General features: G+C 40.7%; 3 protein-coding genes across 3 annotated transcripts; 1 reads left to right on the top strand and 2 right to left on the bottom strand.

The window, feature by feature from the left end:
- The first annotated feature begins 652 nt into the window (after positions 1 to 652).
- LOC119572246 (inactive glutathione S-transferase D3-like) lies at positions 653 to 1614 on the top strand. Its single transcript, XM_037919240.1, has 2 exons — positions 653 to 910; positions 1300 to 1614. The coding sequence occupies exons 1-2, from the start codon at positions 689 to 691 to the stop codon at positions 1429 to 1431; spliced, it is 354 nt and encodes a 117-aa protein (XP_037775168.1). The 5' UTR covers positions 653 to 688; the 3' UTR covers positions 1432 to 1614.
- Positions 1615 to 5595: 3981 nt separating this feature from the next.
- On the bottom strand, positions 5596 to 13745 carry LOC119572243 (fibrocystin-L-like). Its single transcript, XM_037919236.1, has 21 exons — positions 13525 to 13745; positions 13246 to 13413; positions 13059 to 13156; positions 12834 to 12953; positions 12390 to 12639; positions 12025 to 12244; positions 11779 to 11876; positions 11360 to 11509; positions 11099 to 11248; positions 10810 to 10958; positions 10480 to 10674; positions 9951 to 10220; positions 9566 to 9736; positions 9177 to 9431; positions 8803 to 9041; positions 8298 to 8427; positions 8078 to 8139; positions 7589 to 7725; positions 7221 to 7327; positions 6745 to 6843; positions 5596 to 6067 (listed from the first exon to the last, which is right to left on the bottom strand). Exons 1-21 carry the CDS (start codon positions 13715 to 13717, stop codon positions 5879 to 5881), a joined length of 3450 nt encoding a protein of 1149 aa, XP_037775164.1. The 5' UTR covers positions 13718 to 13745; the 3' UTR covers positions 5596 to 5878.
- Positions 13746 to 13960: 215 nt separating this feature from the next.
- LOC119572570 (fibrocystin-L-like) lies at positions 13961 to 16282 on the bottom strand. Its single transcript, XM_037919672.1, has 7 exons — positions 16236 to 16282; positions 15479 to 15597; positions 15184 to 15334; positions 14947 to 15080; positions 14695 to 14806; positions 14347 to 14517; positions 13961 to 13971 (listed from the first exon to the last, which is right to left on the bottom strand). Exons 2-7 carry the CDS (start codon positions 15593 to 15595, stop codon positions 13961 to 13963), a joined length of 696 nt encoding a protein of 231 aa, XP_037775600.1. The 5' UTR covers positions 15596 to 15597; positions 16236 to 16282.
- Between the last annotated feature and the right edge of the window lie 11107 nt (positions 16283 to 27389).

Below are 27389 nucleotides of genomic sequence, written 5' to 3'. Positions count from 1 at the left end.
TTGTTTTCTTCCTTCCGTTTTCCTCTTTCTGTTTCTATACTTCTCTTTCTTCCTTTTTCCCCACTCTTTCTTGATTTCTTATTCGTTAACCTCTTCTTTTTTCTATCTTATTTCCCTTTGCTTTTCCTTTCATTTTTTCCTTTTCATTCCCTTTCTTTCTCTTTCATTCTTTTGTTTTTGACTGTTAAGTCTTTTGCTCTAGAATTTTTTTTTTCTTGTATAATAGAATTTTCACTGTGGGTTAAATCAGTTTAACCTTTTGTGATTTCACGTTAAGTTGTGATAAAAAGTCTGTTGAAATGTTAAAAGCGATAGAACACAAAATCCCAATACGATATTACTTTAGAGGGACACATTGCATGGAATTCGTTGAATGTCTGATAAAGAATTAGTTTACCGAAAAGAAATATTTTCTGACTCGTTCACTACAATTATAAACCTGTGTTTATAATATGTGTTTGTGCATATATGTCATTTGGAATACCTAGGAATGTAACAGTTGAAAGTAATTTTCAAAATATATAGCATTCTTATTTTTCCATGTGTGTGTACTACATACACAGTATATATGACTAAACAGACAGATACGTAGATAAGTAAATGAATTCTACAGCATAATATTTCATCATAATTGCACGTCCTTGCCAGAGCAGTTTAATGAAGAGAAACCCTCTTCCAGGCTCCCAAAATGCACCAGGGATTACCTCCAGACCCCGACAAGGAGAACCTGTTGAAGACCAGCTTGGACTACCTGGACACCTTCCTGGAGACGGGCGGCGTCCCTTACCTGTGCGGCGAGAAGTATACCATCGCTGACATCTCCGTCTTGGCGTCCATCACTGAGCTGGACGCCATGGACTACTCCTACAAGTGCTACGGCGAAGTCCTCAGGTGGACCCAAAGGATGAAGGTGAGTTATGCGCATAGACGCATAGATAGACAGACACGTACACACACATACACATACGCACACATAAGGGCACACACACGGACACATAAGGATACACACACGCACACAGTAGGACACACACACGCGCACACACACACGCACACGCGTGTCCACCCACGCGCACACACACACAAATCCACCACAGTTATATGTAACTAATCGTGAGTTCCAATAAATATAAAAAACTAAGCTCTTAACGAATATTACAAATAATGACGAGAGTTTTTATACCTATGAAATATGTAATGACGTTATGCGTACATACTTTTGGTTTACTTGAGTGTGTATGTGCGTGTGTGCTTTCCAAGACAACACATAGACTCTTCATGTATGCCCCTATGTCTGTCCAGGAGAACTTCCCGTTCTACAAGGAGTGTTGCGAGGAAGGAGTGGAGATGACGAGAGCAAGAGTCAAGCAACTGGAACTAGACCTCAAGAAACAGCTCGAGAAGGAACGCAAACAGTCCATCACGAAAAAGTAGACTGTCTCACGCCACACGACCCGACCAGGACGAATCTGGCAGCACTGGGAAGACACGCAGTTGTTACATGAATGACTCGACTGTATTTCATAGTGTGAGCGGAACATGTAGAAGATAAAATTGTTAATTCGTGTGTATTTTTCAACGCATATGAACCAATATGTATAAACATATTAAATATATATATATATATATATATATATATATATATATATATATATATATATATATATATATATATATATATATATATGCGTGTGTGTGTACATATATATGTGTATATTATGTTATATACATACATATATATATATATATATATATATATATATATATCTATATATATATATATATATAATATATAAAAAACCACACTAAAAGGAAGATAATGATCATATAGCATATGCCATGCAGCACAAGATGATATCCATGGAGTTTGAAATTGGATTAATTACAATTTGCGACATAGTCTTATCCTATTTTTTTTGACAATTTAGCAATTTTCAGCAAAATTTCAGAATAAAACGTCCATGGCACGCTGATAGTTTATTAGGTGAAATTAGAAGGATTTATTACAGAATTGTTAATTGGATATTAGCAGTATTTGAAGTATGATTGCCTCTTTGATTATGTTGTTAGTCTTGCTACTTAAATTTTCCCTATGCTTATTGTTTGCTTTTAGATAAATTTGTAGATCATATATTCTCATTATTATGTATTAGATGTTGTGACGTAAAACAAATGTTTCCAGAAAAAAGACAGTCACGTTGGAAGTATATCACGAAATCTACCGTTTTTTGGTTTATACAGAACATTGGTTGACTTCAAGATTTCCTGACCCATTTAAGTGAAACATTAGCTTAGCTGGTTTCCCTGGTGATCGTTGTGTTCTCTGCGATACCGAAGTTCATGTTATCAGTGATGAAATTTCAGTCCACCATAGAAGAGATGCTACTAGGAAAAATAGGAAATGAGGTTGTATATGTGAGCAGTATTCTAGTTTCGTAGCGAGTTAGAATATGTCTCACTAAGTAACGCAGTTGCACTTTCAACCAAAGGTGACGCGTTATATGTCTCAGTATTACTGACTGTGTTGTTTGTTATATATTCTAGCATGACTGATCGTATCTGATCTCTGATACGGAAAGTCTGATGTTGTGGTCAAATTTCGTAGGGAAATGAATTTTGTTTCTTGAGCGTCATTCATCCACTATTCTGTCACAAAAATATAGCTCATAGGGAATTTAAATATGCAATTTTGCTTGTTTTATATAAAAAAAAAGTTGCAATGAAGTGAATATCTGTTACTAATGCTCTTCCAATACCTGTGTTTACCGGGGAACTTTGCCTTTCATCGATTCCTGGTATGAAATGAACCACGTACTTTATCTCTGGAATTATTTACATACAATGATTGTTTTCGTTAACCCTTTCCTTATTAGAGGACATTATTTCAATAAAAAGTATTGAATTTCAGGAATGCTAAAATCTTCTCTGGGTATATCCTTCTATCTTGCACTTGTGCCTCTTATATAATTAATGTGAAATTATGTTTAAAAAGAATCCTTAGTTAACTTCGACTGACGCGTCATGTCTGCCTTTTCACACTTGGTTTAGACAAATGCTTGATATCTTGTAGGTTCTACTGTCCATCAGACCCTCAACCCCAAGACCACAGTGTATAGTCATTACTTCATAAATGCTATAAGAATGGTCTTCCAGCTGGTGATGTTCGGAAGGACGTGGGCAAAATTATTTTGATTAGACACAAGTTCCGAATATCAAAAGAGAAAAAAAAAAAAATACTGTAGACAACTGCTAACAGGAGAACAGTTTTTGAGGTGTTACAGATTTTGTTTCATATGGGTGGGTGGATGTACAGATGAATTTATTCTAGAAACATTTTGATGCTTTTAATGTAAAGAGTGTGAAATAAAGTTGTATTACCAAACTGATATGTATTTAATATATTTCCCGGCGTGACACACCTCGTTGAAAAGAAAAGAAAAGAAAAGAGAGAGGAGAGAAAAAAAAAACGTTATCCTTCATGACACTCTTTAGGAGAGAGGTATACAGTTTCTCTGTTTAACAGACACTGAAAGTATTATTCAGAATCTTGTTTATATTTAATATTGCAATAACACATATGCGTGAGAGAGGGCGGCAACACTGTAAATTGGTCCGTTCTCTGTCGTTCTCCCTCTGACCACAACCAGCCAGGCTTAAATATTTTTGGGATGATGGCTGTACTTATCACTGGTGTGATTATTATGATTGCTGTCATCTTCCCATCCTACACGCACACACGGGCAATGGGAGAGGCACACTACTTCATCACTGTTGCCAGAAATTCTCAAACTTTTCACAATTCTCATCCCACTAGAAATATTAAGATCTAAAAAAAACATGACTTTCTCCGACCGCCATATATGAGAGAAGAAAAGTTAAATTTTGCTCTGTGATTTCTACAAGCACTTTCTCTTCTAGCTTACGATGGTATATAAGAGTCTACGCACAACCCTGAAATTCTTGGACACGGGTACGGTAGTTTTACTGTAGTAGTATTTGATGCATTTCATGTGACTAATTAGTACAATTCAGATCGGAGGTTGTTTAAAAAATTGTAAATTACCGGAACTGAAAATATGTTCTGCAAATATCTTCTCGACCTCTATTTTGATTTTCTTTGAATTTGTGATTGACCTCTTCTTTGATTTATCTTATGTTACCCCCTGTTATTTTCTTTGATTCTGAATCAGACCTGCTTTGATTTTCTTTGATTCTGATTTTGACTTCTACTTATATTTTCTTTGATAATGACGTCTGCTTTGAATTTCTTTGATAATCACCTATCCTAATTTTCTCCTCTGCAGGATTCCTTATCGTCATGGCGAATGACTGACTGACTGTTCATCTAGGAGTTGAAAAGGCCACGAGTAGAGAGGTTATGGAATTCATAGAAGATAAGATTCATAGACCTCTCTGAGGATTCTGAAAGCTTCATTGTGAAAAAGGGTCCAACGTGGGTTTCGTAGATGGATAATGTCTGTATCTGTAGCCTTTAGCTCACATCTATAATATTTTACTAATGAATAATGTCTGTGTTGTGTAGTCATTTGCTGATGAACATTGTCTTGCCTGTATCTATAGTCTTTTGACGATGAATAATTCCTAATATCTACAGTCTATTTGATTTTAGATATGTGAATGATAAAGTTATAGCCGCATAAGCAGAGAAAATGAGAAAGAACGCGCAAAATATCGAATACTCTTGGTTCCTTCTTGTTCAACTGATTAAAGCGAAGTGCCCATATTCACTGGTTTGAATATTAAGCCGAAGAGCTTCGTTTCATAGACGAAAAGCAGTAGGTTTGCAAGGTGGATAACACTCAACTCCAACTTTATGAATCATGAGGTGAAACGTAGTATAATGCTACTTCACTTTATGGAGTTGTCCCACAGACAAGATTTTAGTGATAGAGAGTTTTTAGTAGTGCTATCTGAGTGTAAAGGTACTGTATATAGCTATTGATTATCAGTGCATTTATACTGATTTGCGTCATTCTAGACAGACTAGTTTTAAGATTTCAGTTTTCATCTTTGGAGATCTAATTATAGAATATTCAGAACAAGGTTAACGCAAATATGTGAATAAAAAAATGGTGATCTAAACAACATATATTCAGATACATATTTACGAGACTCCATAATATAATGTTTTCTATGCCTCTCCTCTATTTAGCCAGTATGAAACTGAAGCTTTCTCGGTTTCTTTCATAAGATCGCCTTTCACCTCATTTAGTAAGAAACAGTGCTGAAGCATATTATTTAAATACACGTGTAAATATCTTTTATTCTTTGGCGGAGTCTCTGCTGGCGTCGGCTGTGTTTACTTATCGCCAGGGACGCGTATCCTCTGTATCAATAGTCCTAAGGGTCAGCTGTCTCCTGTCCCTCTCCACTCTAATCTCTCCACCTAAATATGTCTCCTTAATCTCCCTTCCCCGGGATGTCTCTCCTTCCTAGCCATGTAGCCATAAATCCACCACGATCACGTGGTACTTAAAAGAAAGGAATGTGAAATACTCCAAGGAAAGGCTTAAAGATAAATTTTCATTTCATACACGACAAACATTCTTTTACCAAGGAAATAATAATAAAAATCTTGATGGTTTTGTTTATTGCATTAACATAGATTTTTTTTGCAACTTCTAATGTCAAAAGGATGACAATGTGTGAATCGTCAATTTTAAGATACAATATATTTCAACGGTTATCATCCATTGCCATCGATAAATCAGGCTTTAAATGCTAGAAGATACGTTTAAAATACGATTTGTAGATTTTGATATCAAATCACTCGTACCACAAAAAACAGAAAGTAACCACGTGTATAAAATGAAATGTAGTATTTGTCAAAATCGTGCTTCTTGCCATCTCCAAACTTCCTCTAGGAGACCACGTATTGCTTCACCTCAATGAACCGCCTCACTTTACACTTAAACCACTTTCCATTGTCGACCTTCATTTCCTCTAACCAGACGGTCCTCCTGCTAATCTTGAATTTGATTTCCCTTGTCTTCAGCTTCATGCAGAGGGTCTCGATGGCAGCGCTCAGCTCCGCCTGGCCCCCTTGTGCCTGGCGAAAACATCAAAATGTCTCGGTTCCATCAAGTTACTGGAGCCTTTAATGTCACTACTACTACTACTATCTGTGCAACTGTTACCAATACTAATAATATTAAAGCTAATATTACAACTTCTACCACTGTTATTATTTTTATTACTATTAATGATAATTATCATTATATCCATTGCTGTACATTGTCATAATAACAATGAATAATAACAGTAATACAAGTGATGAATAATGATTAGGATAATGATAAAGATTATCACTTTACTCTCATGATCATCATTATTATTACCATTATAATTATTATCATTATCATTGCCATTAGGATTATTATTATTACAATTAATATCATTGTTACTACTACTACTATCAGTATATTACCATTATCAGCATTATTACTATTACCATCATCATTATCATTTCTATTACTATAAATATACATTTTTATTTTTCGTTTACTTCTTATTTACATCTACTTATTTACTGTTAGAATACTGTAATTGTGTCTGTCTGTATGTGTGTTTATGTGTGTGTCTGTGTTTATGTATGTGTATGTGTTAATGTGTGTGTGTGTGTGTGTGTGTGTGTGTGTGTGTGTGTGTGTGTGTTTGTGTGTGTGCATGTGCGGCGTGTGTGTCTGTGTGTGTGCGCGTGTGTGTATGGATAGAAGGTTCTCTTACATCCACGGAGAAAATCAGCTTCCTGCCGGTTTTCAGTTCAGGGTTATGCCAGTACACGTCTCCGATGCTTGAGATCTCAGACATGACCTTATTTTCGAACTGTTATTAGAAAAGAAGATTTGGTGAGTGCTTTCTCCTCGAATGATACCTGATCATAATAAATATGTATAGATATTAATATATAAGTATGGATGCATATATTTGTGTGTATATATATATATATATATATATATATATATATATATATATATATATATATATATATATATATATATACATTTATATACATATATTTTATTTATTTATTTCGTTTTTGTCTCTTTTTTTATCCTGATATCTGCTTTACTCTCCTAATTTACCATTGCGTATATATTACTTCAGTCATCTTCCTGGACTATAATTATTATATAACTATTTTCTTTTCTTCTGTTTACGATTTTTTTTTCTCCTGACATCTTTATTTTTCTAAGACTTACCGTTGCTATATCTCTCTTCAATTCCTCACTCTTGATGCCTTTGACGCTCATCTTAATTGTTATTATCTTGGCGTTCTCGGGCATTTCGAAATCTAAGACCGGTATGACTGTAAAACATAAAATAGGAGTTGTATATACCACATTCGCATTTCCTCCCCTTTATTACTCTACTTCACAGACTTATAAGTAGTTAGGGAGGGAGAGAGAGAGAGAGAGAGAAGGAGAAAGAGGAGAGCGAGAGACCATACGAAAATAGGAAAAGAAAAGAAAATGGAGAGAGATTGAAATAAAAAAGAGAGAAGAAAATAGAAAGAGAGAGAGAAGAAAACATAAAAAAATCGAAAGAATCGAAAAACTGCACCACGTACTGCCCGTTGTGTCAACGACGGTAATGCCAGCTGGTGCAATCAGGCTCTTGATGGAAAGACGGAAACTCCGGATCGCTTTGCCCACTCGAAGGCCGTCAATCGAGAAGCTGGCCACGTCCTCATCTTGGAAAGTGAACCTGAGAAGATAACGTTTGTTGACGGGGGTAATACAGCGCCTGGGTAATCTTGAAGTTCCCTTTGTCAAAGAACGGCCCTTTAACCTCTCTCTGTTTATTATTACTCTAGATGTATTTACTCAGATTTACGGTGGTTCATCCCGGAACTTTGCAAGACTAGGTAGAAAACCCAATGGCACAAAAACAAAAGGTCATCAAAGGTTCTACACGGAATTGCCGTGAGTAATAGGAAATCTGCTTGGTATGTTTACTATAAAGCGGTGAAGATCAATGGCCCATTTACATTCATATTCCAGCAGTTAAACTCGAGCCACTGCAAGACTTTAACAAAAATAATACTCGTTCAGCTTACGTTGTATTGCCGCTGAGGTTTGAGCGTTTCCTCGCCATCACTTCACCATTAATACTTTGACCCTGAAGATGTACAAAAAGAAATTAATTTTCCTGTTTGTTGAGGACTAAAATATATGACATTTATATTCAACTTCAGGAAAATATGTGATATTTACATTAAAAATTTAACGAAAATGCCTAAATGTTTACATTTATAAGTCTTCTCTTCTTCAACTTACTAGAAGCATTGAGCTGTCCATAATACTCCCTGTATCAGCGTCAATAAGGACAATGTTAAGACTGAAATCTTGGTTGAGTACGATATATTCTGGAGCCTCAATCTCCATCTTAATCGTCTTTGGTTCAACCCTGTAAAGAGGATCGATTAGATACAACCGTGAAATACAAAATTTTGAGAAATACATGTATACGCAAAAACATACCTATACATGTACGCTCATGCAAATGCACAAAACATACACATACATGTATGCACATGCACATGCACACACGTGCAGTATAGGCTGTATATATATATATATATATATATATATATATATATATATATATATATATATATATATATATATCGTTTCTTGCTAAGCCTGACTAGAATTCCAGTGGATTTGAAACATCATGACATTCACTTTTGTGACTTTCATTAATCATATAGTGTATATTATACAATATATGAAGTGTGTGAACATTTTCCTTACTAACAAACAGCAAGAAAAAGCGACTCACTCAAAGGACTGGTCAAGGGAGACAGAAAGCTCCGGCGCCGAGTCCGGACTCGTGACCATGAAGGATAGGCTGTAACCCTGGCCCGGGAGGCTGACGCCGAGGTTCCTGAAGGTCGCGGCCCCGTCCTCGTAGGGCACCGTCGTGTTGCCCAAGAGGGTTGCCCTCGAGTCCCCGCCGGAGAGGAAGGCCGTCATCATCCAGGGGTCGCTCTCTCGGCCCAGCTCAGTGATGGGATTACCCTGAGGAAGAGTTATGCGAATGATCTGACTGGCTCTGCGTCCCCGTTTTGCAATCACACCTGCGTTGGATATATTGAATAATGAATGAAGAAAATGCTAATGATTCACGCAATGGAAGAGAAGAGAATTTCGTACTTCATCTGAAAGGACGACGATAACCGGTTGGTCAGCAAATGGAGTAAGTGCTTTAACTGTGATCGGAACTGCTTGTTCTATAGAAGAGGCACTAGGCTGTTCGTAAGTGATGCCCTTAATACTCTGGTTCAGTGCCAACAGGTCTCCCTGCTGTTGCAAGTTGCTGTATAGAGTTCCGTTTTCTGTGATCTGCTGACCGAATTCTGGCGTTGCATAGCCAGTTGGCACCTCGGGCTCATCTAACGGTGGGGTGACCTGCAAGGCATTAACATTATTTTTTCTCAATTCATTGATCCAGATTTTACAACTACCTTTCTTCTCTCTCTGTTTCATATGCAAGTCTACAAATATCTCTGTTACGTATGGGAAACGGAAATCGGAAACTTTACCCTCAGTGTATTTATGGTGAAGTTGCAAACCTCACACACGCCAGACTGGAAGGTGTTCACAACTTCTACCATGATCTCCTCTAAATCTGTGCGGGTCAAAATTTCTGCCTCAGTCCCATTGATGGTGCTCGTGTTGTTGGACGCGTCGGTTGGCGGACTTGCGATCTCAAACTGGGAAAAGATGACGTAGATACATTTTAGGTTCCTGTTCTGTCTGCCTATCTGTCTCTGCCTCTCTCTATCAATCTACTCCAGCTTCATTCATTTTGCTGAACGATCGTAGACATTCAGTGAAATTCCTATATATCACTACTATACTAATGTTTCATTCCCTTCTCCCAACCCCACTAAGGCCAGTTATCTGTCTGCTGCTGATGATTCTTACCTCTGCTTGAATGACCTCCGAAGCTCCCCTCTTCCTCCTCCTCCCTGAACTCTCGCTGATGATGTTGGTGACTCTGATATTTTCGGGCGCGATATTCAGCAAAAGAGCCAAATTCTGCACGAGGTTCTCTTCGTAGAAATTGTCGGGGTCGATCGCAATGCCCATGGAAAGGATTATTGTAGGAGTCGTTGTAATATCTATCACAGACCCGCCTCGTAGGACGACGTGGAGGAGCTTTTCTTCTCTTTGCAGGTAATTGGTTCCTACGGACTGGGGAAGAAAAAGAGGGTAGAATTATGAGGGGGAAAACTGGTGCCAAAAAAAAAGTGTGCAAAGTATTCTGAACAGTGAGCACGACAAGAAAGACAGGAAAAAAAAATAGAGCTACAGGGAAAGAGATGATGACAAAAAAAAAATAAACATAAATAAAGACGCAAATCAGTAAGTAAATAAAAGTCTACCCAAGAGAGATGAGTGAAGCCGATGAGCAGTGTAAGTGATACAAGACATGAAATGATTTGGTACTTACATCAGTGATGGATGGGAAGAATGAATCACTTTCGGGAAGAAGCTGGTAATTTGCTGGATATTTGGAATTGTCAATGTTGGTTGGAGGAACATAGACGCCGTCAACAGATATGTCGAATCTTTGCATCTTCGGGAAGTACATGCGAAGAAGAACGGCCTCACTGGGATCCGTGTGGAGCAAGTGGAATCGGATGACCTGTAACAAGGTGTCCTGCTGGTTAGTATCCCAAAATGGTGAGGACATCTACCATATCATAGCGTCTGAGCTTTCCTAAGAATATTTACACGTTTCCCTCAGTGATTAAGATGGTTCATCCTTATCTTTACTTACCTGAGGTGGGGTACTAGTCATAGCCATTTCGTAAGTATGCCCTGTAGCCACAACAGCATAGAAAGTGGAGATTCTCTCCTGACAGGTATAGCCGAAGCACCATCCGCGATCCATCGGCCCATTCAGCAGGTCCACATAACCGTTCACGCCTGGATGTGTAAGGAAACCTCAATGTTTGGTAATAATAACATGGAAACATTATCGTATAGCTATACAGATCAGTGTATGAATCTTGTGTTAATTACTAGCTGAGATAGGTCATTGCGATTGGGCACTTGGATAATCTTACCTGGGTTTGCAATGAGACCAATGGGAGACAAGCGACGAATTTCTGTGTCTGTATCCATGCTCTCGATGACCATCATGCGGTGCCTAAGATTCGTGCACTTCCACGCTCGCCACTCCGCCATGAGAGTGCAAGAGTCATCACGAATAATTCCTGTCCAAGAATCGAAGGATTATTGAATCTGGGACCTGAACTGATATAACACACTGCTTGTGATGAATATGGATAAACAAACAAAAAAACTGAAATTGCACAATAACACACCTTTCTGTGGGAACTTCTCTGCAGCTGTAATGATACTGCCATTGGAATTCTGACGAAGAGAGACTGGAATCCTGTAATCCCCGACTCCGCGACTTGGATCTCCATCCCACTCGAACTCAGCCTGCGAGGTGGCGGTGGCGCCCGCAACATCTTCAGAAAGAAGTGGACATGAGGTCATATTCAAGGTGAATATGAAGCTGAAATACTAATAGCATATCAAATGCCGGAATGGGCATATAGTTTAACGAAAGCCTATGACATGAAAAATGTCTAGATGTAGGATCTACATGTCTGCAGAAAGGAAGTGCAAATGGGCTGTAGAAATAATACTTTTTACCAGAACTGGAGAATAACATTGTTTTGCTCAGTCGGCAGCACATGGGATTCTAAAGGCCCTCTAGGCTTAAAAGAGTACTCACCAAGGAAAGTGCCATCATTGTCAGTAATTATAACCTTTTTGTGGCCATCACAATCCATGTCCACGCAGTCTGAAGGGTTCACTCTTCCAAGGTTGGGTCTGTTGGAAATGAAAGTGTTAACTATCATTATTTGCATTTTTCCTTCAAGAAAAAAAGCTAATGCCTGCATTGTCATTTTCAAATCATTCCCATTATCAAATTTATTTCTTGAAGCATGCATGGAAATCTGACAGGACTTGGACTTACTCGAACAGGAAGAGCCTGTTATTTTCTGAAGTGTCGAGGAAGGTTAGGCCACTAACAAAGACCGGGTGGATAGCATCATCTGCGTCTTTGTTGGATATCATGGCAACATCCTTGCCACATGAGCGATTGGCGTAGTTAGCGAACTTGACGTTACTGATGTGTGTGGCTCCATTGATGGCTGGGTAACTGGATGCCTCGTGGAATGCATGCTTGGGAGCCACTGTAATAGATAGTATTTTTTTTTTCAATACAAGGAAGAGTCGATTGTTTAACTTTTTTGTGGTGATAATTTTAGCTTAATTAAAAGTTAAATTAAAGTAAAAGATCACAACTGTGGTAAATTACTGAGGAAAAGATAGACTTACTGTTGACTCCTGAGACAAAGGCTGCCAGCATCACTCCGGCATTTCCGCCATCAATGCCTTTTGTCCACAGAGTCTCAAAGAAGTTCTGAGCATTGGATTTAGAATCGTGGTAAGTACAGTCATACGATGGAGATGCTCCGATGAACAAGGAGTTATCTGTAGTTGCTGTTTTCGTAGAGACCATGTGGCTCAAGGCAGGTGGAGCGTAAATGATCTGGTTTGTTCCAATGAGGTTGTCAGCACTAATCACCTGTAACAAACCATGAAGAAGAGGTGAAAATGAGTGAAATTCGATCCAGTACAATTAATTACCTTGTTCTTCTTTATCTGCTGCTTTTAGTGTAGCTTAGTTTTAGTTTCATGTTACTTATGGTCTCTACAAGTTATATTTCAATGGTTTCCTAATGGGTGGAATTTACTGTGAAACATACTTTACAAACTCACGTTTGTTAGGTGAAGGCTTGCATAACTTTGCATGTAGAAGGCTGTATCAGTGATTCTCCAAGCATAAAAGTTATTGATCCTTCTGCAATCCATAGGTTCTGGGTTTCCTTTTTTCCATATCTGCAAATATATGGATACATAGTTAGGAAGACCAGATAAACACAGTAGTTATTCACATATAATTAAGAAAAAAGTTAAACATCACTAACGTTACTTCTTACTCACCATAACACCATATGTCGCACCATGGACTTCATTGTCGACCCAGTTAGTGGACTCTTCACAAAGCTCTCCATAGGTACGGTAGCCAGCAAGCTCAGATCCTTGTAGAATGAATGAGAAATTGGCATAGTAAAATAAATGACTGCATACAACTATCGTTCAGTTCTGAGAAAATAGATTTCATCCTTACCAGCAACAACATTGCCCTGTAGTACAGTTCTAGAGGCTTTATTGAGGTAGAATCCACCTTCCCATGGCTGGTACTGAGATTCCGATTCGCCGTTGTATGTACCAGGGAAGAACAAAAGGGATATCAGGTTGTAGCGGAAGGTGTTGTCCTCACCCTCGTCGACGATGCCTGTGATCGATGAGGTACTAAGTGAGAATAGTATTTTCCAAAATTGGCAGTCAAGTTACACAAGACTAATACACATTTGAATGTTCAAATGTGGCCAAGTTCCATACTCACTAGAGCCAACGGTATAGTAAACGACGTTGTTTTCAACGACGAAGTTGTTTGAACTGAAGAACCCAATAGCACTGTTGAAGTTCTTGTTGAAGCTGCATTTCTTCACATAGTTGGAGCCATCGTCAGTCCCCAGACTATGGAAAGCTAAGGAGAACCTTGGATCGGTTGATTCTGAGAAGTCCTTCTGACCCATGTTCTTAAATTCTATGCAGGAAAGCTGAGCACTTCCTGTAAACAAACAAATGTAAAACTACACATAAGAAATGCACGAAAATAAATAAATTCATAAGGTCATGGTATGCCTCTTAACTTAACCACCACAGATTTATGTTCTGTCCCCTGTATTTTTTTGTGAATTTTATTACATACATATGGCTCCACATTTGTCCAGCCAGCAAGGGGTCTGTTCAGTAGGTTACCTAGTAATCTATCCTAATTACTCCATTCCTTGAATTGGTAGGAAAAATGTGCTTTTCTTTTTAATACAATTGATATTGATACTGTTATTATTATCACTGATGTTATGATTATAATATTGATATTTTTGATATTAAAATCTTGGTGACATTTAAGACAACAAAATAATGGAAAAGGCCCCTTCCAAAAGTCAAGGAAAAGGGTAAACAGGTGTAGGACTAATAACTAACTCCCTGGTGACTAAGCACTTGTAGAGCCATGTGTAAATACAATAAATAACCTTATATTACATGGCATGTATTCTTGCTATACGTGCCAATTGGGTTAACACGTGTAAAACGTGAATTATCCACTGACATACTACTCGCCCTCAGCTTTGTCCCATTCTCTCTTTTGCTCCTTTACCTTGATAATCGACTCCTTCTGCAGTCAACGAGGAAACGAGGATGCGACCCCCAAATCCTTCTGCATTCAGACCTGCATAATCGCTGCCTTCGATGACGATGTTGTGACTGAGAAGGCCAACCTCACCAGCCATTATGTACTGAGTTCCATCAGAAAGTGTGTGGGTCTCGCCTAAGAGAAAATAGAAAAGTATACTGATACTGTAAATAGCAAGAGCCTGGTAATTCTGTGCTGGTTGATTATTGTAAAGGTGCTTCTGACTTGAAATCATACAGGAAATAAGGAAGAATGCACAAAATGCACAAGAACACAGAGGCTTATTCTGGTGGTGTATGTGGTTTCCATTACCTAAATGTTCGTAGAGGAGAGCAGCATCAAGGGTGAGAGTGTTGCCTGATACGGCAGTGACCATCCGCACTTCGGTTTCGGTAGCCTCCTTGCCGGTAGTAGTAATTATTACCTGCAGAAAGAGCGGATGTGAACTTGACTGCTTTGTCATCAGTGATGTTCCACAGTGTAATGCTCATTCGAAAATGAGTTAACTGTATACTCACACGCAGCATAGACCTGCCGTACAAAAATCAGAATGCACTCATTTACCTCTTTATTGAGCCATGACGAGTCGGCAGCTTCAGCAAGCGTGATTACAGTTTCCCCGACGGCAGCGGTGGCTCCGAGTTTGACCCAAGTGGTGGAAGGACATTGGCCGTTAAGAATCAGTTGTCCAAATACACCTGGTAAACGCTTTCTATTAGTATTAGCCAAATGTGTTCTCCTTTAGGTCTTTGTAACTGCTACCATTTCTATCATACAAAAGCAAAATAATGGCAGTTTTACCCATGGCCTTCCATCCAACGTCGAGTGTGCCATCGGGCATGGGCATGTCAACATTGTCTGGATCATTAGGATCTGTGGTGCCTCTGAGGACGATGTCGAGCGTATGCGTGAAGGGGGCATCTTCGCTAAATCCGGCTACCAGAGTTCCACCCTGTGGGTAGTTTCAGACATGACCGGTGATGTCGGTGCGATAACTGGGTAATGGCGACGAACTTATTGCGTTTACACTTGCTAAATTTAAGGTAGCTACAGAATATTTGGAGGGGTGAAGGGGGCTATCTGAATGAAAACCTACCTGCAGGAAAATAATGGTAGCAGTGAAGACATGATCTCTCGAGTCTTCAAACTCCAAACCGCCATAAACATAAACACGGCCGAGGCTTGGGGTATCTGTATCCACGATGATCCACATTCCTGAAGAGAAGGTCAATTCGTCAAACCCGACGTCTTGTAAATATACACACACACTTCAGAACCTCAATAACTTTGACTGAACGGAAAAAATCAAGTAAACGAGGACAGGTACAAAGTTTATGATTATTTTATATATATCTGACATATGTACTTGTCTCCCCCATATACAATGAAAAATGTATTGGGGCAGGATTGTGACAGAGGGTCTCATACCTTAGGGAGACTAATATTTTCAATAAAATTTGATTTTCATAATGTTTATGCAATTATTTACAGAAAAATTTTTTGTTTTGTTTTTTTAATAATTTTTGTTTTTTGGTAAAATTTTAAAAATTTTAAAAAATGTATAAATAAATTTTAATATTTCTATCTATCAAGGTATTCTCCGCTAATGACCTTAGCTGTTGAGGAGGCAGATCATTTCAAATAATCAATCTGACTGGAGACTGTCATATCAGCCAATCCGGAGAGTTACTAGCCGCATGAAAATATTTCCCCCTCTTCTATACAGTACTTTTCTTTATGCTTCGCTAAATATCTTCTCAGTCTCTCTCATTCTCCCATTTTCTGTTTGACTCACGGACATATTCACCCTCTTACCTCCACCCACTCACCTACCCATCCACTCACTCACTCACCTGGTGGAATGATAATCTCGTCGCCTTCCACTGGCAGGCCATATTCTTCCCCCTCGAGCCCCCGATCCTACGGAATTTCCCTTTCCCCAGGTCCTAAACCCGGGGGACCACAAAAAAGTAACATCCGGTCGACCAGTGGGCACTGGCGGAGGCGTGGGAGCAACACAGCCCGTGTATTCGCACCTGTTGGAGTGTTGGGTCAGGAGTGGTATCATGGGGCAACTGGCTGAGCATTGAGTGTTTTGCATGATTTTAGAGGCTGGCAATTTTAAGTATTTGGTTCTTTTTAGGCTTGTCATTTATATTCGGATACTGACATAAAAAAAACACTGTCCATTGATGAAAAATGACGATGAAATGAGGTTTTTCCATTTGGAGTTTTTGTGGTGCCCCCCCTCGGACGCGCAATCACTTTTTTAATTTCTATTTCGGTGATGATAAAAAAACAACAACAAAAAAACACCCACATACACAAAATCACAAACACACACAATACTATTAGACTCTGACAGGTGTCACATTGTGATCTAACCATACCCAAAATTTTTTTTACCTGTATGTCCTAAAGTTAATGTTTCGTGTCCGACCTGTATTTCGCTCATCAAAGACGGGTTCGTTTCTCCTGGTTCCTTATTATAAGAAATGCGAAATAAAAATTTTAGTATACTCAACTTTGATTATCCAAAGTATTGTTTAGTATAGCTATTTACAATATACTGTGATGAATTTCCCCTTCTACCACCCCCCCTTAAAAAAAAAAAAAAAAAATCATTCACAGCATACCATGAATCTTTTCTTTGAGGTCTGCCCCAGTATTTCCCCGTGAAAACCTGTAGCCGGGTTTGGAAGGGTATCCGAGCTGTTTCTCTCCACACCTGTTGTACTTCAGAAAAAAACGTGTTTAGGTTTATTTTATGACATAATACCCATGTATTTCTCCTTTAATAGTTTCTGTACATTTCAGTATTCAGTTGAAAGATCTACCTGTACAATAATTCACAGAGAAACACAGTGCATCTGTTACCTGAAGGAATCTGGACTTTGCACGAATCGGTGTTTACTAAAAATACGTCCCTCAGATTTTTTTACTCTAGCATCATAGATATCTGTTTGCTATAAAGGTAAAATAAAGAACCACTGTTATCACACAAAGAATTCTATGAAAATATCCCCCTGGTAATTGTACAGCTTTCTTTCCCACCTGTTAAAGATCAAGAGACACACAATAAAATGAATTAAAAATTCGAGGAAGACTCACTTTTTCCCCCCTTCAAAATCCTCATGGTTTCTCCCGTACACTAACCTCCATCCTCGCCCCCGTCTAACCTCTTTCCGATCGGGATGGGGGTTTGCCGTGCTGCGAGAGGATCAGATCGCCGCCTCGGAAAGACCGCGGCCTCACGTTGGTTCCCTTAACGCTAAGTCTAACAAACTCGACAGAGGAGGTGCAGACGGCGCCGGGGGCCTTTGGAGACGTGGAAAAACATCCTAGAACACTTGGTTTTAGTATTATGCGTTTTCAAGTTTCTCCATAGAGTATTCTTATTTTAACTGATAGAGAGAGAGCAAGCTAGTCGGGGAAACTTACCTCTGGTTTCAGAGAGAAAGCGGGAACACCCCTTGGCGTCAGGGGGCGGGTTTCCCGGGTCGGGTACAACTTTTTTTTCAGCCCCAAGCGATCCATCTCATCGACCCCAAACGTTCGTTTTCCCCACTTGAACTTCGCTGAAGGGCAATGTGTGGGGTAGAAACCTTTTTTTTCAAATACTAATGTTTTTTAATATTTTCCCTAATATTCAAAAAACCAAGCAACTAAAAAGCGGGGCAGATTGCGCTGAATCCTTTTTGGGGAGTTTACAAGGTGGGGCCTTTGACCTCCCTTTGATAACCCCCCTGGAAACTTTGCACTGAACACCCTACAGCGCCGTGCCTTGTTGGTATGAAGTTGTAGAACTCGGGTCGGCGATGCTGAAGACAGCCTTCTTCGGGGTTATGATTTCCGCTGTTTCATCTCCCACCTTCGGGAGTGAGCGCCCATGGGCCCATGATCACCGGTTAGAGACTCCTGAATAGAAAATAAAAGGTGTTAAAGATCGCTTCCACCCAAGGGGATCATCATATGCTGAGGCATTTTTGAAATGCATTAGTTCATTTTTAAGTGCAAAAAATACCAGGCCGTTGTCCATTTCCAAAACCGCCCCCCCTTTCAAACCCTTTTTGATTTCCGAAAAATTTTTTCCAAAGCCACGAAGTTTTGGAACTGCAGTTGTCCCCAAAAACCCATCTCCCCCCGCCCTCATTTCTCCCTTGGGCAGCCCTCCATCTGGCAAGCACGAGGATATTGGGAAAAAAATAAAGGGAAGGACACAAACCATTTGCTGTGGAACTGTGATCCTTCCAAATCGAAATGAGATGTGTAAAACTATTATTTACTGTGAGTCACACTTTCCCAACACGCTACAACCACATTTCTGGGATCCTTGTCTTTTGGAAAAGCCACCTGGAGAAACCCCAAACCATACTGAATGTGAAAACAGGGACGTGTTACTTTGGTTTATATTCTTTTCAAGTCATCATTATCCAACATTTTTACACTGCATCATAAAATGAAAAATTTTAAAATTTAAAATGCAAAAAAACCCATCCCACCCCCCATGGAATGCACTGTGTTATTGCTGAAATCTCCCAAAGGGGGCATTTTCTGGCAGTGGAAAAGGGCAGAGGGGACCTGACGGGGGGCGCTCCAGCCGGTACAGATCCGAAGTGGGCCTCCCGGCTGGTTGTCCCACGATGTTGTTGGGGTGCCGATCTGGGGGTTGAGGGGGGGGGCTTAGTGCAAAAACTGTAACAAAAAATTTTTTAGTTCATTGGGTTTCATTCGTTATTATTCGCTAGCACTGCTATTTCTTTATTTTATTTTTGTCCCGATTATCAAATAGTAAAATTTGGGGTTATTATTTCTTATTCAGTATGCTATTCATTTCTCTCTAGTAAGATAAAACCTCTTTTAGTAAAACATTTTTCAGATGCGAATATATATCACGCCAGTTCTTTTTACAACCGTGACTATATCATGATTTAATCGTATCCTCTTTGAAATTCAGTTTAGACAGGAATGACTTCCCTCCCCGCTATCTAATATGCATTTAACCACTAAATCGGTAAGCCCAATGTTTTAGCTAAGATCATACCCCTAGGAGGGTGGGGTTACTCAACTTCCAACGACAACGAACTTCTTGTGTAAACGCAAGATTGTACTGGATCAATTAAACTGTTCCCACCATCTTCAGGGAATATAGCAGGCCCATGTTATTGTAGACGAAAAGTTTTTTCTCCACAGGAGGTAAACGGAGCATGGGTGGGCACTGCACGGTTGTTTGGACGATGTACGGCGCAACCACGGGGTAAGAGGTGGCTGACTTGCCCACCAAGTGGAATGAAGGGGGTAGCGACCCACTGGAGGCCTATAAAAAGGTTAATGCTGGTTTAAAACTCTGTAAACCCTTTGTTTATTTGGTTGTTTGTCTGTAAAATAATTTTCCCAAAAAAAATCAATTGAAAATTTAAGACCACCGTCCCCCTCCGGACCTCGCTACTCGACACGGCCCTCACAAGGCCTTTTTTTCTTTTTTGCCGAACAGCATGACAGTTGCACCGAACGGGGGCCTCCATCTCTTTACCAAACCCTTTCCCTTAAGCAGGTTGGACCTTAATGACCTGTGGAAAAAAGCAGGGAATTGATGGGTATTTAGAGATGTTACCGCCTTGGCGGTGGGCGGGGCTTGGGGTCCCAATGTCTGGTAGCCAACCAGAGGGTACCCATACTGGAGGGGTCACATGAGGGGATGGGAAAAAATGGCTTCCGGGTGTCCCAAACCTATGAGGGGGGAGGTTCATTCTTTTGGGACCAGGAGGCAAAAATGAAATCGAAATGGTTCCCGGGCTCCCAAACCCCGGGAAAGGGAGAAAAGTCCCCCTCAGTCCATTAAGAAATTTTTACTGGGTATTTACTATATGTTTGATTGATTGTTTTTTAAAAATTATCTGCTGCGTCAAAAGCTAAGGTCTTTACGGCGAATACCTCTTTAAAATAGAAAATTAAAATGTTTAAATTTAAAAAAATCTATAAATGATATCTTATAAAAAACAAAAAAAAATTTAAAAATCAAGCAAAAATTTTTAACTCAAGTGTATAAAATTTTTGCAAAAACCTTATGCAAAATTTTTTATTAAAAAATTAGTCCCCCAAAGGGAAACATAAACCCTCTAGTCACAATCCTCCCCCAATACTTTCTTCGTGTATAGGGGGAGAAAAACATAGTCTTTGGTCTAAAAAAGTTGCACATTTTTCCCACTACATGTTTGCGACTTTAAAATGGCTCTTGGCACCCCTCACAAAGGGGTTACTTTTAGCCATCAGGGCCCTGATCAGTCTTGTGTGCCGATTTTTATCTTTTTTAAGCAACTTCTATTTTTTGTTGGGAGGTCTAGTCCCCCAAACTGCAAGGTATCTCAAAATCTCTCGCAGTTTTTTTCGGAGTATGCCTCCATTTTCCTTCCCATTTATGCAAAACAATCTGATGCGGGTTTTTCGGTGGGTGTTTGGAGAAAAAACGAGCTCAAAAGGGCTGAGGGGCAGCTGCCCGGCCCTTCTGATCAGCTCGTCTTTTCCCTGACACCAACATGCCGGGGCACCCAACACGGGTTATTTTTTTTCAGGGTGACTCAGTGCAAGCCAATCTTGAACCTCCCTCACTATTGGATGTGAGTTTTTAAGCTCTTGATTGCTTGAGAGTCACAATAATCACAAAAAAGGGTTTAAGATCTCTATTCTTAAATGCTGAAAGGGATGGCATTAACTCTGCGGGAAAATCGAGGCGCTAGAGAAAGACCCCAGATCGTTTTCCCTTTGCTCACTGTGCAAAGCCACACCCTTTTTTCGATTCAAACCTCTTTATTTTGCGTCCGCCCTTTGGGTATTTAGAAATTGCTGAAAATCTCTCTCGACTTCGCTCAGATCTCCCCCCTTTTCCCAATTCGCCAAAATCCACTCGATTTGTTACCCAAGGGGAATTTGGGGGAATTCTAACAGCCAAAACCCCTTGGGAAACCATAGGATCGGCTATCCAAGGGGGTTAAAAACCCAATCGGGATGTAGGAGACCCGGGAAATTTTTTGTAGTCTGTGTAGTAAATCGGGTTTCATGTACCCCGTGTAATGAAAGGGTGGTTTCCCAGGTAAGAACCTGAAAGCCCCAGTACAGATTCTGAGAGCTTCATTATGACCGGTCCAAAATCCGAGAACAGTGGAGTTGCAATGAAAAAGTTTCACACCTTAGTAAGCTTATTACAATAACGCTCGGTAAAGCCGTAGAAGCTTGTGCGGTCTGCCCCCAAGAAAAATTTTAAAAAACCCGAAAAATACTAAGTGTTTTTGTACCCTCATTTTTAAACTTTTGATGTGAGGCACCCGTAATCTTGATAAAAAATTGGGACCCAAGTCTTCACCTTTTGGACAAATTGCAGTGGGTTTGCTCCAAAATGGGGGAAGGACGGAATTTTCCTCTTTTTGTGGAAATGTATAGCCATTTTTTGTTGGGGAGAAAATTTGAACCCTGATATTTCCCCACTGTAAAACCCGTTTATTGCAGTCTGCATGCGCCCTTGCACTCCTGAAAGCTTCCTCCTGAGCGTACAGTGTAAAGTCTCCACATACGTTTCATAACAGCACTTAAAAACCTTTACATATCATTTATAGAAAGGGAAAACGGGTCACATTAAGACACTCCCTTTGGGACCCTTCCGGGATCTTCCGGGTTAGGAAACTGTTTCCTCCCCAAACTCAAATTTCCTTAAAAGGAAAGCTTGTATAAGGTAGGTAATGCTCCTTTAAAACCAATGTCATCAGCTTCATGAGTATCCCATGTTTCCCAAATAGTATCAAACCCTTTTTTAAAGGGCAAAAAGACTGCTATCATGTGACGTCGTGTGCAAGGAATTCTTATCAGTTTCCATCCCAAAAAGTGCATCTGGGGTTTGTCAATTTTTCTAAGCCTATTGTATGGGGTAAAAATTTTTTTTTCCAGCAGCATTCAACCTGGGGGTTGACCTTTTTCTCCATCAGCTTGCAGATGCAGTTGGGGGGGAAATTGGTCTGTAATTTCCTGTGGAAGCATCTTTGCCGGGTTTAGGAACAGGAATGATTTAGCTTCTCTCCATGGGGATGGCACATGCCCCCCCTATGATCCTTTTAAAAAAAATAGGTCAAAACGGGAAACTTCGGGGAGCTCTTGGAAAGTGAGATATCATTTGGTAGGAAATCGTCCTTCCGGGGGCGTCTTACGGCAGACGAAAAGCAAGTCCTCTCCTTGCGCAAAATGAAATTGTAGGAATTTCTGCTGCAGCCCCTACTGAAAAACGACACTGGGTTTGTTCCTGTTCCCCCCAAAAAAGTGGAACAGCATTTAAGATGCTCCAGAGGAGACTCTCCCTGGTTTAGCTACTCTTTTGCAAATTTTTTTTATCTGTGATGATTATGCCATCTATCTTCAGAGCATTTGTGACATGGAATGCCTTTTTCCCAGAAATCTTAGGGCCCCTTGCCCCATACCATGCAAGGGGTCCCAGATTTTAATCGAGGAGACATACTGTCTCCTGATGTCCTCTAGCCCCCTTTAGCACACCCCGGCCTTGGCTCGGGTCTTCTGTATTGATAAAGGGTTACAATCTGGGCTCGTTTAAAATTCCCTTTAATGCACTTTTCTTCCCTGACAGTTGTTGGCATTATCAGACCCCCGGTACTGGGGGTCGACGGGAAGGCCGCATTTTCGGCTTCTGCTGCAAGGGGAATTCGTGATGCAAGGGATTAAAAGCATCTTGAAAACACTGGAAATCATTCCAGACCCTTGCAAAACTGCAGTTTATCTAAAAAAATTCCATCTGCTTTCAATCGCCATCTCTGCACTCCCTTGGGGTGGAATACCATTCACCCCCTCCAAAAATATTGGAAATGGTCACTTCCCTGCAAGTCTTCCCTGACCTCCAATGATTTTAACTGTGAATCAGGTGAGCCTATTGATAGGTCTAATTGGAGAATGTCCCGTTTTAATTTTTAAAATGTGTGGGGGTGTCACTGTTTATAAAAAATCATCACTCTTAAGAAAAAAGGGCTCCAGGCCTTCCCCGGGTTGCCAAGTGTCTCCCCCGAGGGGATGCCCACCACTGAATCTCCCAAAAGTAAAAATGGATGTGGCAACTGCCCAAATAGATTTTCCAAAAAATTAATGTTTTAATTTTGTGGGGAAAAGGGAGTGGATGAAAAAAGTGTAAAGGTTGTGTCAAACCTATTCTCAAGCCTTCACCCGCAGGTTGTTGCAGGGGATGGGCCCGGAAGGGAATATCTTGTGTACCCTTACTGCTACTCCCATGAGGGCCGTTTTCAAAGGTTCCCTAATGGGGTTGAAAATTGAATCCTCTCAGGAAATGGACGTTTTTTTCCCCGGTCATAAATTTTTGTAGACATACACAACTGGGGTTTCATAAGCTATCAGATGTTTTCAGTTCTTCCCATTTGCATGAAATTTCCCGACAGTTTTCCCTTGGGTTAGGGTTCCAGTTTTTATATTTTTTCTTCAAAAGTGTTTGGCAGTACCTTGGTCAAAGTTTTGCCTCCCCTTTAGGCTTCCCCTTTCCCGGATCCTGGGGGACCTTTTTATATTTTTGCCTGTGGAATATTTCCCTAGGTTTCTTTTGGACAGGGTTTAGATTTCTTTGTCTGGGCAAAGGACGGACCGGCCTTTTTTCGGGGCATTCGTCTACGCGGGGGCCCCCGGGAGTGGTGGCGCTGGAGCTGTCACCGTTGAGGCCTCTGGGCCTTTCCTGATGGGTCCCAAAAACCCTTTCTTTGGGGGGAGGAGCTCCTAAAAAACCCCTCCTCCCACTACGTTTTTTGGGGGACAAATACCGAGGGGAGTGTCACAATTTGGGACGGAAGTGGCAGGTGTTTGGGTTGAACATTTGGGGGGCAAGGGTTGGGGGAAGGAGGATGGGGTAGAACTGAAGCAAAGGACCTACCTGGTTGTGCAAACAGCACAGGGGACGCGCTTTTCCTCTGGGGAAAACTAACTTTTCCTTGCTCCTTATTACCAAATTCCTTTTCAAATTTTTTCCTTTTACTTGCTTTTGAAGAAGCTTCATGAGCTTCTTTGCAGTGGTAACAGCAATTGGGCCCCGGACATTGTCATCTCCTTGAACCCCACTTACACATACTCTTGGGTTTCCATTTTCTTTAAAATGGCAAGAGTTTGGTTCCATGCCCTAACCTTGGCAGGGAAGCACCGATAGGGGGGGGCACATATGCTTTACCTTGAGGTGTACCTGTAATAAACCCATTCGGAAAAGGACTAAAGAGTTAAAAATTAGAAGAAAAGCTGGGTCGACTGTTCCAAAACCTCAACTTTTTCCTAAAACGTTTTACTGCCACTCATTTAAAAATTCTCTAGTCCCTAACAGTTTCTCCTCAAATACCTCATCAGGTCTCGGAAAAAAAACAAATTCCCTTTCCTGATTGGGGTTTTTTGAGGGAACATGAAAATTGAGCCCCAGGGAAAGTTGCAAAAGCATGAGACGGTCACTCTCGTCTGGGACGAAACCTCAACTATCGGCTACCATCTCGCTTTGGGGGGATGCGAGGATCCGTTGACATACTTCAACTATTTCCAATGAACTTCAAAAATGTCAAAATCCTGATTGTACACCATCAATGGGCTTTTCTACTAGGTATTACTATATGAATGCTTTTATATTTACCAGGAAGATTTCTTAGTGGGTTGAGGAGGACTTTTTCCCCTTCTTTCCTGGTTTGGGAGCCCGGGAAACCCTTATGATTTCCCCTTCTTGCCTTTGAAGCTGGGAAAAGGTTTCCCGAGTGAAAAAAGTGTGATGTTTCCAGAGGGAATGGTTGAGGGGGTTCGTAGGGGGTCAGGGGGAGAGCTAGATCTTTGTAAAATTTTAGTACCATACAAAATTTTAATTCTTTTTCTTCACCCCCCCCCCACCATGGGTCCACGATGGGAAACATAGTTGGGGTTTAAAAATTCCCCAAAAGCCACAGGTTTAAAGAGGGAAAATCGCAGCCACTATTACGTACGATGGCATTTTCCGGGCCTATGCCTACCGACTGAATAGTGCCTGCTTGACCAGCCTATTTGACCAGCCGATTGACTTTACCGGGCCCTTTATCAAGCCCCCGTCTAACCCGAAAAAAAGGGCCAAAGAGGGTGTTCTAGCTGCAGGGTGCGCTGCAGCCACTCAAACCCCCAGGACTCCTGGCTCCTGGTAAAACGGGATGCCATGCACGGCAAAACACGGAAGTTCTCCCTGGCCAAGATGGGGAAAGAAACCCGGGGTGGGTATACCTCCCCCCTTTAAAGGGCCCTTGGGGCACATTTTGTCCATCCCTCACTGGGGACCCCCCCAGTAGGGTAGCCCCCTGGTCCGGCTCACCCGATCATTGGGACCTCAACCCCCCCCTTAGGGGGGCTTTCTATATGAGATTTTAATTTACCAGGGAATAAATACTTCTATCTCATATATAAGGACAATGGTAAGACCATTGATATGTACATCATGGCTTGATATTTTTTAAGTCATTGGAAAAAAGTTTAGGGGTGTCAATGGATCCTCGCATCACCCCACAGCGAAGTAGCCTGATAGTTTAGGTTTCGTCACCAAACGAGAGTGACCGTCTGCTTTTACGTTCTCTCACAAAACACTCCCTTTGTCTTTTTCCAAGACCTATGAGGTTTCTAAGGGAAACTGAGAGAAGATTTTTTTCAAGGATCAGATGCAATATATACAGATTTTTCGTAAGTGAAAATGGTGTGGGCTTTGCAGCGTGAGTACAAGGAAATGCATTTTGGGAGTCTTTTTTCTAGCGCCCCGTCTTCACTGCAGAGTTACATGCCATCCTGCAGCAATTAAGTGGCTAGGTCTTAAAAACTGTTCTATTGTAATAATTGTGACCTTGAAGGCCTTGCAAACAACCCCAAAAGCTTTAAAATCATCACATCCCGTTTGGGGGGAGATTTAAGAAAGGCTTGCACTGATTAAACACTAAAAAGATAATTCTGTGTTGGGGGTTTAGCGCTGTTGGTATCGGAGAATGAGTGATGATCGAAGCCAAGGCGCTGCCGTCACCCTTGATGCCCCTAGAAAAAAACTGCGAGAGATTAAGACGACCCTTGGGGTTGGGTGCCAGCATCACCCAACGAAAAATAGAAGTTGTAAATTTCAAGACTAAAATCGGGGATACAAAACGCTCATGGGCCTGATGGCTAAAAATGAAGCCTTTGGAGGGGTGCCAAGAAAAATTAATGGTCGAACATAGCATATACATACGTATGTACAAGCTACATACTCATGCTAGTTGTGTGTTGAATAATAAAAAAATATATATCAAGTACAGTACATTATGTACACTATTATATTACTTACAATACACATATATTTGTGTGTGTGCTGGTAATTGTGTGGGTTTTGGATGAATGTATGTCAAGAAATACCTTTTTTTATAACAAATTAGTTTAAATATTAGGTTTAAATAGTGTACGCCATACAGTGGGAAATATACCTGGATGCCAGTCCCCATGCAAGCCCCAATCCTTCGGTAAGTCCCCGGTTCCGTGCCTCTAATTTGATGTTGCGTGGGGGGGCCGACTCAGCGCGGGTCTCCCCTGTGTGGGTCCCGAAGGTCTGCTCGATGGAGATGTGCTCGAACTCGAGGGGCTCCGTGAGGGTGAGGCTGAGGCCGTCGGCTGACACGGAGGCGATGGTGCGCTCCTCGTTCTCGTTGACCACGAACCTGCAACGTGACAGACCAGTTAACCCGCGGCCTCCCTTTCTCGCTGTGGCTCTGGCTGGGCTGCCTTTCAGTTTACTATCCAGGTCATGTATTCTTTTCTTCTCTGATGGTCGACATGAATAAGGCTACAGATATTAGTTAAGTCAGTAGGTATTTTTTGCCGATTTTGGGTTTGGACACACATTCAGACAAACACAAAATATCTGTGTGAACGTTACTTAAAAAAGAGAACTGCACATAAAAAAGGAATAATTCGCCGGTATTCTCACCCGGGGTTTATTGTAGCTATGACAA

This window comes from Penaeus monodon, chromosome 4 (genome assembly GCF_015228065.2).
Source record: "Penaeus monodon isolate SGIC_2016 chromosome 4, NSTDA_Pmon_1, whole genome shotgun sequence".
Lineage (NCBI taxonomy): Eukaryota > Metazoa > Arthropoda > Malacostraca > Decapoda > Penaeidae > Penaeus > Penaeus monodon.
Note: the sequence above shows the minus strand (reverse complement) of the source record. Positions and strands in the feature narration are given on the sequence as shown.